Source organism: Condylura cristata, unplaced genomic scaffold (assembly GCF_000260355.1).
Source record: "Condylura cristata isolate star-nosed mole 26May11 unplaced genomic scaffold, ConCri1.0 scaffold00002, whole genome shotgun sequence".
NCBI lineage: Eukaryota > Metazoa > Chordata > Mammalia > Eulipotyphla > Talpidae > Condylura > Condylura cristata.
Genome location: NW_004567103.1, coordinates 27,893,025 through 27,907,674, shown reverse-complemented (window position 1 = coordinate 27,907,674; position 14,650 = coordinate 27,893,025). Strand labels below are relative to the sequence as shown.

Here is a 14,650-nt window from a genome sequence, read left to right as displayed (position 1 = left end):
AGGGAGGTGAGGTAGGAACTTAGAATCCTTGAAGCATTGAACAGAGCTTGCTGTGGAGCCAGAGGAGGGGTGGCAGAGGCTATCTGTTGACCCAGAGATACTCTCCTCACCAAGACAGAGACTGAGGAGACTGGCTCCTCTCCTGCCCCTACTTCCTGGGAAGGTAAACAAAGAAGAGAAACAAAGCTAAAATCACAGTGCCCCCAATTGCACAAAAACAAATAAGGCAATACACATGCCTTGGAAACAGGACCACCTGAACACAAAGTGGAAAATCAGAAGGAGAACAGAAGTCCAGTGGCAAATCTAAAAGATCCAGAAATAGAAGGTCTAATGGACAAAGACTTTAAAAATAACAATTAATAAATGCTAAGTGAAGTAGTGGAAAGTCAGTCAAATTGCAGATGCTGGATGTAGGTAGAGATCCAATTTGAAGGTGAAAGAAAGAAAGACTTTCTTAGACAAACAAAAGCTGATGAAGTTTATCATCACCAGACCTACCTTACCTTAAAAGCAGCTCTTCTACAAGAAGAGAAAAAACAAAACACAAAACTTTGAGCAAAGAGGCAAAAGGAATGGAGGCAAAAAGAAGTATAAACAAGAATAAGAAGAAACAATAACAAGTCAATAAAGGGGAGGAAGAAAAGAGTAGAATTTGCATAGTTAATGACAAGTTGATAGTAGCTAAGACAAACCTTTGTAGGTATAGAAAATTGGATATAATCTTCATGATTACACAAAGCAAAAATCAATAGTAGAGGCATACAGAAGAAGAAATAAAGAAACAGAACCTTCAGGGAAAGCCATCCAAATGGAAAAGCAAAAAGAAATGAAAAAGAAACAATAGACAGATAAGAATCAAAAAAACAAAAGATAGGACGACAGCGCCTGAGTTCTCTTATTTCTCTTTAAATTTCTTTATTATAGCAATTCTGAATTCTCTGATAGGAGCAATAATCTTCCATGATTTTGTGTGGGTTCTCACATTGTGATGCCATATCCAACTTAGGTCTTTTGTTATATTTTTTGATCTGCCCATTTTACAAGACATTCCTTTTTATTTTTGTTTTAAATATCTTTAGCAGTAACTTGAGGAATTAAACCAGTTTACTTTTTTCACAGGTGGTACTGCAGTTTTGTTTGATTTTATCTATCTTATGTTACCTTATCTACCCATACTTCCCTCCTCTTTTCCTCCCTCTTCCCTTTTGCCTGTTTCTCCCTCTCCCCCTCCCCTTTCTTCTAGAAATGACAATCTAAAAATAGCAGTATTTGGCACTTTTTACCTATAGTTTAAATACTTGCTCATAAAGACTCTCCCAAAAACTTCTGTTGGCATCTCTCAGTTATTAAAATCCCATTTTGATTAGGGAAGCATTAAAAAAATGATTTCTTATTACATTAAATGTAGTATTGTATAATGTTGCTTATTATTCTTCACAGTTCAAATTTAATTGCAGTCTTTTGCTGCTGCTTAATATTTTATAATATACCTGCAATGCTGTTTCCCTAACAATTGTGAGGTTATATGAACAGTTTCACCAGTATATTTTCTGTAGAACAGAGAATGGTATAAGTCCTACGTGTGGTTCAACAGCTGTTGCTCTTTGACTGTGGGTTAAGGGTAGTGGCAGTTGTATCCATGGTGACCTATGCGAATTAGTGAGGATGGGAACTGTGGGATTCTCACAGGGGTTGGTGACAGAGCAAATGCTCCCAATAGAGCTTTTATTAGACATCTGGCCTTAAATGGAATTTTTAAAAAGCTTCTAATTTTATAAGCCAAATAAACTCATATTGTGCTTAATGAAACAACTATTCATTGGAGAATGTAAAGGGAATAGAAAAGAGCTTACAAAGGAGACCATACTTTAATCTTGACTTGTATTTTAATCTAGAAAATACATTATAAGCTGTTATAAAAAAAGAAAAGAAAATAGACAAAGCTTTTGCTATTATAATAAAAAAAGAAAATACATTACAATTTTGTGTATATTTAAATATTTTCTTCCACAAGATTTGAGGTAGACTTCAACAAAAGCATATGGCAAACAGAATAGGTTGAAAAATCAGTCATTACCAAACGGGATGCGAATATTAGATAAAGAAATATTATTCTATTTTCCCTTATTGGGTCCTATGATGCTTAAAAAGCATTAATAAACTCCATATCTTGGTAAATATGGGAGGAAAAACCCTCACTACCTGCAGAAGATTTAGTGTATGTACCTGTGAGAGGGAAGAAGAGGAGAGGAGAAACCTGTTCTATATTCACTCTTGCACCTCAGTTAACAGGTGTCAGGTATATGTTTGATATCTAGAGGTTTCTATTTGAAAATGCAGGAAAGATCCAAGTTATCAAATAAAGCAGAGAAGCAGGTTTTCAAAGGGGGTCTTATCAGTATTTAAGTACTTCTGCATCAGTGGGAAGAATAGACATGGCATGAACTCTAACTCCAGGGTCCATGTCAAATTAAATTGATACATAGGAAATAAATCAACATTACCTATTTTAAAAAGGTATTTGCCTTGCACATATAGACTGTTCCCAGACAGTTGATGTGATGTTCTCAATAGTATATTTTGGTTTCTGGGGCTACATGGTGTGAAACTGTGAGCAATGTTAATGGACAGACACCTAGGCATTTTTTTCTTCTGCAAGTAGTAAGTAGTAGAAGTTTCCCACAACTGAAACAAGCAGCCAGTAGACATTGAGGAACATTGGCTATAATTAGAGGTTTTAAAATTTATTGTTTTTCTATACTTTGAAGATTTGTTAAATTGGGGAATCTAAATGTATTCTAAACAATGCTTAACTTCTGATTTTTGAAGGCTCTAAGTTATCTGAAGTGGAGTTGACTTTTGCTTTGAAATAAAATTAGTTGATATTTATATATATATATATTTTATTTTATGTATTACAAAGTTTATTTTTACATCATTTTGCACATTTTTTTTTCCATCTCGATTGTAATCCCCGCGGGTTTCCCATCACCAAATCACCCCTGTGCCACCACCATAGTCCCGTGCATTTCCCTCCCCCCCCCATTTTTGATCCCATTCCCCACTCCACCCCCACAGAATGTCTCTGGTATATGGTTGTTCATTATTTTTGTTATTTTCTCGCCTGGTCCATTATACTCCTGCTATGAGTGAAACCATCTGGTATTTTTCTTTCTCTTTCTGGCTTATCTCACTAAGCATGATCTTTTCCAGCTCCATCCAAGTTGCTGCAGAAGACATGTGTTTCTCTTTTTTGGTTGCTGAGTAATATTCCATTGTATATATGTACCACCTCTTTCTAATCCAGTCATCTACTTTTGGGCATTTGGGCTGCTTCCATGTTTTTCCAATTGTAAATAAAGCAGCAATAAACGTGGGGGTACAAGTATCTTTTTCAATCAGTGTTTTTGTGTCTTTTGGGTAGATACCTAGGAGTGGGATTGCTGGGTCGTAGGGAAGCTCCATGTTTAGCAGTTTGAGGAACCTCCAAACAGTTTTCCATAGTGGTTGTACTAGTTTGCATTCCCACCAGCAATGCAGGAGAGTTCCTTTTTCTCCACCTCCTCACCAACATTTGTTGTTGCTAGTTGTTTGAAGATGTGCCATTCTCACTGGGGTGAGGTGGTATCTCATTGTGGTTTTAATTTGCATCTCCCTTATTACGAGTGATGTTGAACCTTTTTTCATATGCCTGTTGGCCATCTGCATTTCCTCTTTGGAGAAGTGTCTTTTTAGCTCTACTGCCCATTTTTTGATGGGGTTGTTTATTTTTGTTGAGTTTCATCAGTTCTCTGTATATTTTTGTGATCAGTCCTTTATCGCTACTTTTGTGTGAGAAAATGTTTTCCCAATTAGTGGTCTGTCTGTTTTTAGTAATGTCTCTTTTGCTGTACAGAAGCTCTTTAACTTGATGTAGTCCCATCTATTTATCTTTGCCTTCACTATTGTGGCGATATTTATATATTTTTTAAAGATTTATTTATTTATGCATATAAAACAGGCCAGAGGTACAGGGGCGGTGAGAGGATTAATCAGAGACAGAGTGGGGAGCAGAACAGGCTGAGGGGAGCAGTGGTTGAGATAGGAGAGGTCTGCTGCACTATGTGGGTCACCTTCCTGCTCGGGGGTTGAACACTACTGAAGCAGCTGAGGCTAGCTTCATAGTGCAGGGCTTTAACCTGTTGCGCCACCAGGGAGGGCCCGATATTTATGTTTAAATTGTTGAAAATGGCTACTTAATTGTTAATCTAAGGAACAAAGGAATACTTTTCAAAAAAAAAAACAGCTTTGAATTTTAAGGTGATGTATTTGTTTTGCCTTGTCCTTTATTGACTTTTATTTACCCTATGATATTTATTATAATACAGATTAATCCTAGAAATTCTGTTTTCTTGAACTACAAAAGTAAAATAATCACAGTGTGTATTGGAGAGTGGTATGACTGAATTAAAAATATATTTTTTTCTTTTCACATATGTGGATAAGTCTACAAATATGTCTCCTATACTCTGATATTCAATCAACACTACTTTAAATTGGGATGATGAGAGGTAATATTGATGTTTACAGCTTGTCATTATGCCTCACATGAGTGATCCTGGACTTGAAGGAGTGGGTTCTTCAGAATAGGTGAAGATTCCAAGACCATTGCTAGACTTGTACCCTTTTAGAGAACCTCATGTAGCCCTCATGTACAGGATTTGAATTATAATACTTACTGTTTACTTTTGAGTCTAGGCAAACTACTCGGCTCTTTTTATCCTTAGTTTCTTCGTCTGTAAAGTGGAAATCAGAATACAGCCTAGAAGTACATAGGAATCAGCTATCAAAATGACATTTCTCAAATCTGATTTATGTGGTGGTGTATGTGAAGTCTTTATATCCTCACTGGATTTTTCTTGGGCCCTGGATTCTGAATGACTTCCTTGGCTGAAAGTACTACATCATCATATCTGGTCTTTGACCCTAAGCTAGGTATTTTCAGGTTTACTGGACCTGACTAGGTTCCAATCAGTTTTTACTCAGTTTATATCTAAATTTCAAGTTACTCAACTTTGTGTCGAATTTTGTAACTATTTACTTAGGTCTGTTCTGATTTCTGCTCTAGGATGGAATTCTAAGATTCTTGAAAGTGAGAAGTTCTGTTGTTCAGGCAGTGACAGCCATTTTTCTTTATCAGACAATTGCTTTATTCTATCTCATTATCAAAAGGTTGTTTTAATCTTCTGTAGAAGAGTCTGCCTTAAAATGTTTATTGAGCACTTTGTGCAAGATATGGTTCTGAGAGCAGGGAATACAGTAATAAACAAACATGGACAAGGGATTTTTGTGTATCATGGTTAGATTCTCCATTTCTTTTGGGCAGAGATAGGATGTCAGTGTGACAGAACACATATGGGGACAATTCATGGATAGGATAGTTTATGCCCAATGATGAAATCCTATGAGAAAACAAACAAAACAGAATAATATGAGTAACATGGTGTATGTGTGGGATTGAAAGGGCAATGTGAGATTTATGGTCAGAGACCTGTCTTAGATGGAGACATTGCCAGTTTATTACTCTTACTCATATTTATTTTTCTTCCTCCTGTGTTACTTGATGGGGGTCAAGAATTATGGGTGATAGTTATCTGGGAAGGGATGTTGTTAATTGAGGAAATGTGGGACCACAGAATAGAATTTGTCCTGGGATAGAAGCAATTTTAGTGGGGGTACTTTTTTCCTCCCCAATACAAACCTGAATATCAGGAGAAGCCTTCTGAATTTATGCTTAGAAAATAGCAATATGAAAGACTTGTTAGAGCAGAGTACATCTATTATCTCAACATTGAATGAACGAATGAATGAGATGCTTAGATCAAAGGATTCAGACATATGTGTATGTGTGTTTGTCTTTATATGAGGGTGAGAGAGAAGGCTGCTAAGGGAGGGAAGAGATACAAGCCCAACTGAACATAATTTAGTTGAAACGGAAAAGAAATTTTTGTATTGTATGCTGTACTTTCTGACTCTTTATTTTGAAGATGACTGGTATTAAATGTTAGTAAGATGACAATCATTTTAACACTTAAAATCAAATTATTAGAATGGTATACAAGACTTTAGGATAGGGAAATTCTTGTAAATAATATTAAAACTGTAGAACAAGATGAGTAATATAAGTATAATTTTATATTTCTTAGTGGAGAACCAAGTGTTGGAATTTTTTTTAGGGTAACAGAAAAATAAAACTGAAAGCAACTATATAAGACAGAAATAAAGCATTGTAATAATTTAATATTAAAGAAAAAAGATACTTCAAATATGTCATCATCATAGCAAGTAGAAATATTTCCTACACAGGGGAGATGAAGATTTCCTGTCCTATTGGGCATGAAGGACACACACTGTTGTTTTAAGTTTGGTTGTCCTTTTACTTCCTTTAACTTATGTTACTAGGCCATATTATGCATATATATATTATATTACATTACATTACATTACACTATACTACATTACATTACATGGGCGATGAGTTGTAAAGAAAACTTATGAGTTCTCCTTGTCTTTTACATATCAGAAAGAAAACAAATTTGCTATTGTAGATGCAGTTCTCAAAATCTCACTAGAGGGTGGTGTTGCCTCTAAAACTAGAGGTTACTTAGCTACAGTATTTTCATTCATGGCAGTGTTTATATTTAACTAAAAAGTAAATGCAGTTTTTTCAGTCTTCTCTAAAAGTTGGTAAATGTGAAGTCTGAAACCATCTAAGGGCATCATTCTTTTTTGGCTGGTGGTCTTCCCAGAGGAGCCATATTAAATAGTGAAGAGATTATTGGAGATGTTTTGTAGCTGATCCTAATTTCAGCTCCTGACTGACTAGTAGACAAGAACCTAAGGCTCCCTGGGCCTTCCTTTCATCTGTAAAATAAAAGGGGTACCTAAGATGATCTCTAAATCTCTTTGCATTTCTACTTTTCGGAGAGCCTAACAATTTTGGGTTTAAAGGGCTGCAGAGTTTCTCATGCTTTTGGCAAAAGGAACAAGTAAAATCTCAAATTATTAATAAAATACAATTTAATGATGTAAATGAGATTTAATATAGACTCTAAGTCCAGAAGCCTTAAATTTAAATGTCAAATCTTCTGTCCAAATAGGGAAGCTCAATCATTCTTGGCCTCTATATAAACATTCTGTGGTTATTTTAGTGACTTAATTGATCATCTAAAGCTCTCTCTGCAGTTGGTTGCTAGCTTGCAACCATAAGCAACAATAAGGTTTTTTATTATCAAATAGGCATGTTTTACGATGAGGACTAAGCAGCCCCATCACATTTTTTGCACTTAACCAACTTCCATAATATTTGTGCTTTACTATGAGTTAGTATCCAGAGGGATTTAGTTGTTCAGTATTACCCTTTTTCATCTGATGCTCTTCCCTTGTCATATTTATTCACACTGCAGGGTGAACTGAAGATTCTTTCATGGGATCTGAACCAAATTATCCAACTTGAGGATTTCAGTAAACCCCAGTTTATCTGTGCATGCATTTGACTTCAAGGTTGGCAGGAGAGCTTGCAATTAACCCCCGAGGGTGAGAAGCCGCCCTCTGCCACTCAGACATTAATACTCAAATTGATTTGCTTTGCAAATGAAAGTTTCCTTTCCCCATTCTTCCCGTTGGATTTTGTTGCCTTTTCAGGGTTTTTTAGAATATTTCAACTTCCTAAAGTATACAGGGAACGCTTGCAGATGCACAAACGTGTGCCGCACTCACACCCTCTCCTGTACTCCAGCCCTGCTGGAGCTGGCTCCCAGTTACAGAACACATTCCATTCTTCTCGCTCAGGCACACCCCTCTCGAGTGGGGATTGGTCGGGCTAACTCCCCCCGCTCGGCTAGATAGGGCTCCTAAGAGGCCCAGGCGCCTGCCAATCCCCATGGGCTGTCAAAACAAGTCTTCCCTCCCTGTCACAACAGAGCGGAGTGGAGGCCGCCGCCACCGCCGCACTTCCTGAGGCTGCTGAGCCGCTGTCCCCGGGCAGGTGGCGGGTGAGCGGGGACGCGGTCCCCCTGCTCCGGTCCCCGTCGGGCTGCGCGCGTCCTAGCCTCGGAGGTCGCCTGGCCAGGCGTCCGATGCCTTTGTCTGTGGCAGAGCGGGCGTTTGCATCACATTTCGGACACCTCCCTTTCTTTTTCGCCACTCCTTCTCCCGCTCATATCTTCTCACTGCCATACCCTCACCCCCCTAAACTGCCAGACTGCTGATCTCCTGGACCTAAGCACGCGGACGTCTGCTATCCTAGCGATGTCTTCTCTCCAGAAAGTTGCCGCCGCTGCCGCCGCCGGGCAGTGAAACAAAGTCTGGCGGGGCCGCCTCCTGGTGCATGAGCGCACCAGTACCCAGCGTCTGGACGCCGCCGGCTGGTGTTGCAGTTTGCCTCCCTGGAACCTGAACCGCGCCGGGCCATGGCTGAGGGTGCGGCGGTCAGGGAGGGTCCTGCGCAACCCGACGCGGCCGGGGGCGAAGATGACTCCCGAGTGGGCCTAGACATCGCCTGCGGGGACGGTGAGGCGGCGGCCCCTGGGGGCCGGTCGAGGGACCGTCGCAGCGGGGTCGCGCTGCAGGGCGTTGCAGGGGCCCCAGCGGACTCTGAAGCCGGCCTCCTGGAGGCGGCGCGGGCGACCCCCCGGCGCAGCAGCATCATTAAGGTAAGCCAGGCCGCACAGCCCCGGGAACGCGCGCGTCGGTGGGTGGGTCGGGACCCCCAGCAGGACGTGTGGTGTCCGGAGGCGTTGCAGGCTCGGCATTGTTTTCTCCCACCTCCTTCTTTATCAAACCTCCTTCCGTGTCTGGAGGTTCCCAGACTCAGCCCTGGGTTTTGAGAAGCAGAAGTGATTGCTTTTTTCTGACCACAGAGGAAAAGTTCCGCTCTGCTCTTTGCGTTTAATAGCTGCTTTTTCACATTTTCTCTGTAAGCTACACTAAACCTTTGACGGAAGGAGGGCGGGACGACTCAGTATAAATGCAGATCCACGGCAAGGTTATACACTGCTCCACAGAGAAAGGTTAGCTTTCCCGCACTGCAAAGGGAATGTACAGTTTGCAAGTGGGAAACAAAAAGCAAAGCAAAGCATAGCAAACAAAAAGCCCCAATCAAACCCTCTAGACTCAATTGGATCCTAAGTCCCAAGAAGCATGAAGTTTCCTGGTAGGCGGGCTGAGCTTTCTGTGAACCCTGCGGCAAAGTAAAGAACCTTGTGGAGCCTGGAGTTTCTTCGCTGGGCTAGGGAAAGCGCCACCGGAAAGCAATCACCGTCCTCACCGCCCCCCCCCCCCCAAACTCCCCAGCATCTTCCTGGATCCTTGTGGTTTCCACCTGATTCAGGGAAAACGCATCGACGCCTCAGCTTCCAAACAGGATTGCTCTCCATCTATTTCACAAGAAATTTGACAACCTCTGCCCATCTTTTCCTCTCCCATTTGAGGCTTGGTTCCTGATTTGGGTGCATGGCATGGATGGGGTCAGATACTGTCCCCAGCCAAGTCCTTCCGCTAGCTCACTAAGCCACACTTCGGAAAAGGGTCTCTTAGTAGAAATGCATGTGAGCGATCTTGTGCATGTGTGATTAAGATCGATTTGGTGAGGCGATCACTATGAATGAAACTTCAATCAAATAATAGTAGTGAAAGATGGACTTGGAACGACTTCTATTTGACCTACATGATATGCTATCATGTTTAAAATCTTGGTGCACGTTTGAGCTGTGTGATGAATGTCTCTCTCAAGCTCTAAATGGAACTCCCAGCGCCACTGTTGCCCACGGTCCATCCGCCTAACTCCAAGTATGGTTTAGGCTCTTCCTCAACACTGACACATGGAAGTTTAGACCAAAAGGGAGACTTCTATATTAAAGGAAGAGTGGGTGGTAGTTGCAAATGACTTGTAGTAGTTTTGTTATTTTGTGCCTTTAAGATTATGTGGAAAAGAGTGTTCTATTCTGGGCATGAATTTGGATAAAAAGGAAACGATTGCTTTTTTTTTTTTCCTTCTTTAACCAAAGGTCAGAAAGCATATGGTTTTGAAACATAAAAAGCATCACAATTAGGAAACACATTTTGGATGCTAAGATATTGATGTTACTTGTGGTCCTGTGTGTGTGAAAACGAGCTGCACAGATAGTTCAACACGTATCATTATGAAAAGCAATGGGTTCTACAGTGTATAAAAATAAAAGTTACAATGTGGGGAATATACAAGTTCTTGAAGCTAAATTTGCAGTTCTTAAACTTTTAAGAGTATTAACTTGTCCTTTCCCCTACTTAATAGTAAAATAAACAATACCTTACATTGTCCACCCCAACTATAATGCTTTCTTATGTATTCTTCCAGAAATATATAATACATATATAAATATATACATCAAAAACTATGTGCTGAGTTACTGATGTTCTTGATTTATATAATAGAATTTGGCTGGAAGGTTATAGAACTTGTGTCTACAGGTTTTCTCCCACCAGTTTTAATGGCTAGACGTTGTCCATAATCATTGTGATGGGTCACTTATTCTTCAAGGACACTTTATAGGTCATTTGTAGTCATTGGCCCTTCCCATAGGCTTTCCCTCACAGTGGAGGAAAGAGATAAGTGGTAGGGCCTGTTCTACTCTGTCTTAGAGATTAATGACTTTTCTGTTGTACATTGTAGTGTAGTAAAAATAAGAGTTTCTTAAAAGGTCTAATTCATATAAGAATTATGTAGCACATGTTCTATATGAGAGCGAATGTATTTTATATAATTTCACCAAGAGTTCTTTTTATTTGACATTGAAACATATATAAAAATAAATGCTTTGATACATTTTTATATTAATTAAATTATTAAATGCTGTTCTGAATAGTCTTACACAGAAATAATTGGCATTCATTATCATAACTGAACCACTAAAGACTGTAAATCATCAAATATTAAATTCTTTTCAATTCAACTTAAAGTATTATTGTTCTTCTAGTTATTTGAATGCTAATTCTCTATTACCTTGACTCTTGGATCAATCAAAATAGTGCATTTGTCAATCATGCCAAAAACCACTGCCTTATATTAATAAAGGAATATTTTCAATAAATTTTCTACCCTCAGTTTGTAAAAATACAGATTTAGTTGAAAAAACAATTTCCTTTTGAGCTCATGAGGACAGTGACAACATATATCTTTATACATCTTCAGAAAATCTTCTTTGTACTGTAAATATGCTTTTCCTTTATATACCCATTTCTAAATTAAAAAGAAATTAATGTGAAAATTAAACTAGATTCTCTTAATCCATCTTCCTTGTGTTTTTCTGTGTAATTATTTTTTTATAGTATTGACATTGGTAAATGTTGTATGTTTTTTAAGTGTGTATGCCACAAAATCACAAGACTATATCTTAATTGCTTCTTGATGACTTGTGATTTAAAATAACAAGTTAGTTGCATACAAAATTGATAATGTAAAACTATTATGTAAGGTTCTGTTTTGAACATATTTTTAATTAAGAAATTGGCCAGGAGTTTGGGGGTGATGGAAGGAGGAGCTAGATGGTACCATTGGTACCATTTATCTATCTGGTACTTGATATCAAATTTATAATGTTTAAAATATTTAACATTTTGGATTATAGTTATATATCTCTGTAATACTCTGGTAATAGGAAGCAGTGTAGCTTATTTCCTATACTAGATGGTGGGAACTAAGATTCATATGTTATAGAAATAACTATTGACTTTCTTCAGTTATATGTAACATATTGATGGGGTCTACTTTTTTCCATTTCCTATTGATTATACTTAGGTATAAATTCTCTAGAAAAATTATTGTTTGTTTTTCATGGATATTAGTGTGTAGGATATAGATGGGAGTTGGGGATGAGGTGCTGAGACCTGCACCAGGGCAGTTAAAATGGGTTCGGTGTTCCTGAATCAAAAAGACACCTGCACCCCCATGTTTATTGCTGCTTTATTTACAATAGGAAAGACATGGAATCAACCCAAATGCCCAAAAATAGATGACCAAATTAAAAAGATGTGGTACATATACACAATGGAATATTACTCAGCAATCAAAAAAGACAAACACATGCCTTTTGCACTAACATGGATGGAGCTGGAAGGGATCATGCTTAGTGAAATAAGCCAAAAAGAAAAGGAAAAATAGTGGATGGTTTCACTCATAGCAGGGGTATAAAGGACCAGAGGAGAAAATAATCATAATAATGAACAACTATATACCAAAGACATTTTACAGGGAGACATTTTACAGGGGTGGAGCGGGGAATGGGATCAAAAATGGGAGGAGGGAAGTGCATGAGACTATGGTGATGGCACACGGGTGAATTGGTGGTGGGAAGCCCACAGGGATTATAACTGAGATGGAAAAAGGCACAAAATGATGTAAAAATAAACTATTATATATATATATATATAGTATATATATATAATGGTTTCATTTTATATATATATATATATATATATATATATAATGGGTTCAGTGTTCACATCTTATAATTTTATATCATGGCCAGTTTCATTCTGTCATGTTGACTATATGACTAGTGTGGGTTTCTGTGCTGCAGCCTCAAAGATTCCCCTTGGGTATGTGCTGACATATGAAAAAATTATGTTTCTCTTCAAAGAGAATTTTATTATCTTCAGAGGAATTTTTATTCATACTTCTAAATTGCTATTACTATAAGTCAGGTACTAAAGTAAAAGCTTTTTGTATTTATTTTTGGACTTAATTTTCACAGCAAATCTTTAAAAGTAGAGGAGACACAAAGACCTATTGCTACAATGTGGAGACAGGATTAATACTCATGTCTGCTTAAATCCAAAACTTATGCTCTTATACTGACTTTCAGATGAAGGAAGTACTCAGTCCATAATTACTTTCTAGGTTAGAAACAATTTCAACATACAAGAGAGTGATAGAAGAGACTGAATTTTGGGTGCCAAGACTTTTTGATAAATTATTTTTCCCACCCTTTTTCTCCCAACTCAGAACAACTGGAGGAGGATAATTCTACATAGAGATCATAGGCATGGTCATTTGTTAGTCCCGTAATGTAATTTAAAAAGCAGAACAAATTGGTGTGTCTTCTACTTGTTGCTAATATATGGAGCTCACACATGTTACTCTACACCGGACTTTTTTTTTTTTTTAATGTTTGTTGAAGTAACATTGATTTCCAACAGTGTATATTTTAGGGTTATAGCTTCACATCTTTACAAATGTATATCATCACCATACCTACCATCAAAGAATCAATAATCCTTCAATATAGTCCATCAGGTCCCCTCCCTGCTTTGTTCCTGCCTCCCCACCAGACCTGCTGTTGATAGCTGAGTTTCTGAAGAGCTGTCTTTGGTTTTAGATTGATATATAGAGGGAGTATGATTAGTCTAGGGGAGTGATGAACTAGGGAATCTTTACTTGGAGCTTTGAAAGCATTTTATATAGATGGTTACGAAGTAGAAATTAGTGTGATTAAAAAATAACTTAAAAAATTTAGACACAATATAAGTTCAATAGACTTCTTTAGGTTGACCTGGAAATTAACATTTATAGACTTTTTTTTGCCCATAGAAATATGTGTTAAAAATTCCAAATAATCAACTTACAGATGAATTTTGGAAGGCAGCTATGCTTACCTCCATACTAACAGTCATTGACCAGGATTTGTTACAAGGGGTGATAGGGGTATACCATGATGCTTTCAGTTGGGTATACTGCTCTTGAGGTATAATTCAGATGTATAAGTAGCATTGAACTTTCAGGGTGGATTTTGTTTATTATTCTAGCAACTTCAATCACAGTGTTTTCTCTGAAATTGCCATAGAAACATGACCACATTTCACCTTAGAAGTGGTTACTTCTTATTGTAGTGCCTTTCTAATGTGATTTCTTACAGCATCTCTAGAGATTGGAAATAAAATTTAGATAAATGCCTTGTTATTTTAGAAGTGTCTATTGATTATCATTTGCAATTACTTTTGGAATTTATGCTGCTTGTTTTCATTCCTGGGAAATATATTAAGGTTCACTAAGTATAAGTAATTAGCCATTAAGTGGTTAATATATTATAATTAAGACTAAATAATCATTTTATAGCTTTTCCCTTTTTTTGCTAGAGAAAATAGATAATTAGATTTTATACAATAAAATGTCAGTTGAACATATGTTACCAAATAACAGCTCAGGCATAGCAGGAATGTTGTACTAAAACATCAGGAGACCATTGATTTTTACCTTCAGTGCTACTAAACAGTCCCATTAGTGCATTTAGGTAATGCCAGAGTAACTGGTCAGCGAGTAACCCAGTGAAAGATTGCAGCAGTCTCTCTGTTTCCCCAGTCACTTCTGTTCAGATTTTATAACTCCAAGCATTAACCATAATTCTATTTCAAGAGCAATAAAACTGTGTTTTTAAATAACTAAGTAGAAGTAAGAGATAGGAATAAAGCTACTTTCTGAGTTTCTTAATAAAATGTCAGTGCCAGTAAATGAGCCTTTTTTTTTTATTTTTTTATTATTTTTATTTTTTATTTTTTTATTTTTTTAAAGATTTATTTATTTATTCGTACAGAACTGGGGTACAGGCCAGAGATGTGGAGGGTAAGAGGATTC

General features: G+C 37.7%; 1 protein-coding gene across 1 annotated transcript in view; it reads left to right on the top strand.

Moving 5' to 3' along the window:
- Positions 1-8,017: 8,017 nt before the first annotated feature.
- Positions 8,018-14,650, top strand: part of PLCL1 (phospholipase C-like 1) — a 264,763-nt gene continuing 258,130 nt past the window's right edge. Inside the window, exon 1 of the mRNA XM_004674406.2 lies at positions 8,018-8,696. Within this exon, the coding sequence (XP_004674463.1) occupies positions 8,454-8,696 (243 nt within the window). The 5' untranslated portion in view covers positions 8,018-8,453. The remainder of the gene's footprint in view (positions 8,697-14,650) is intronic.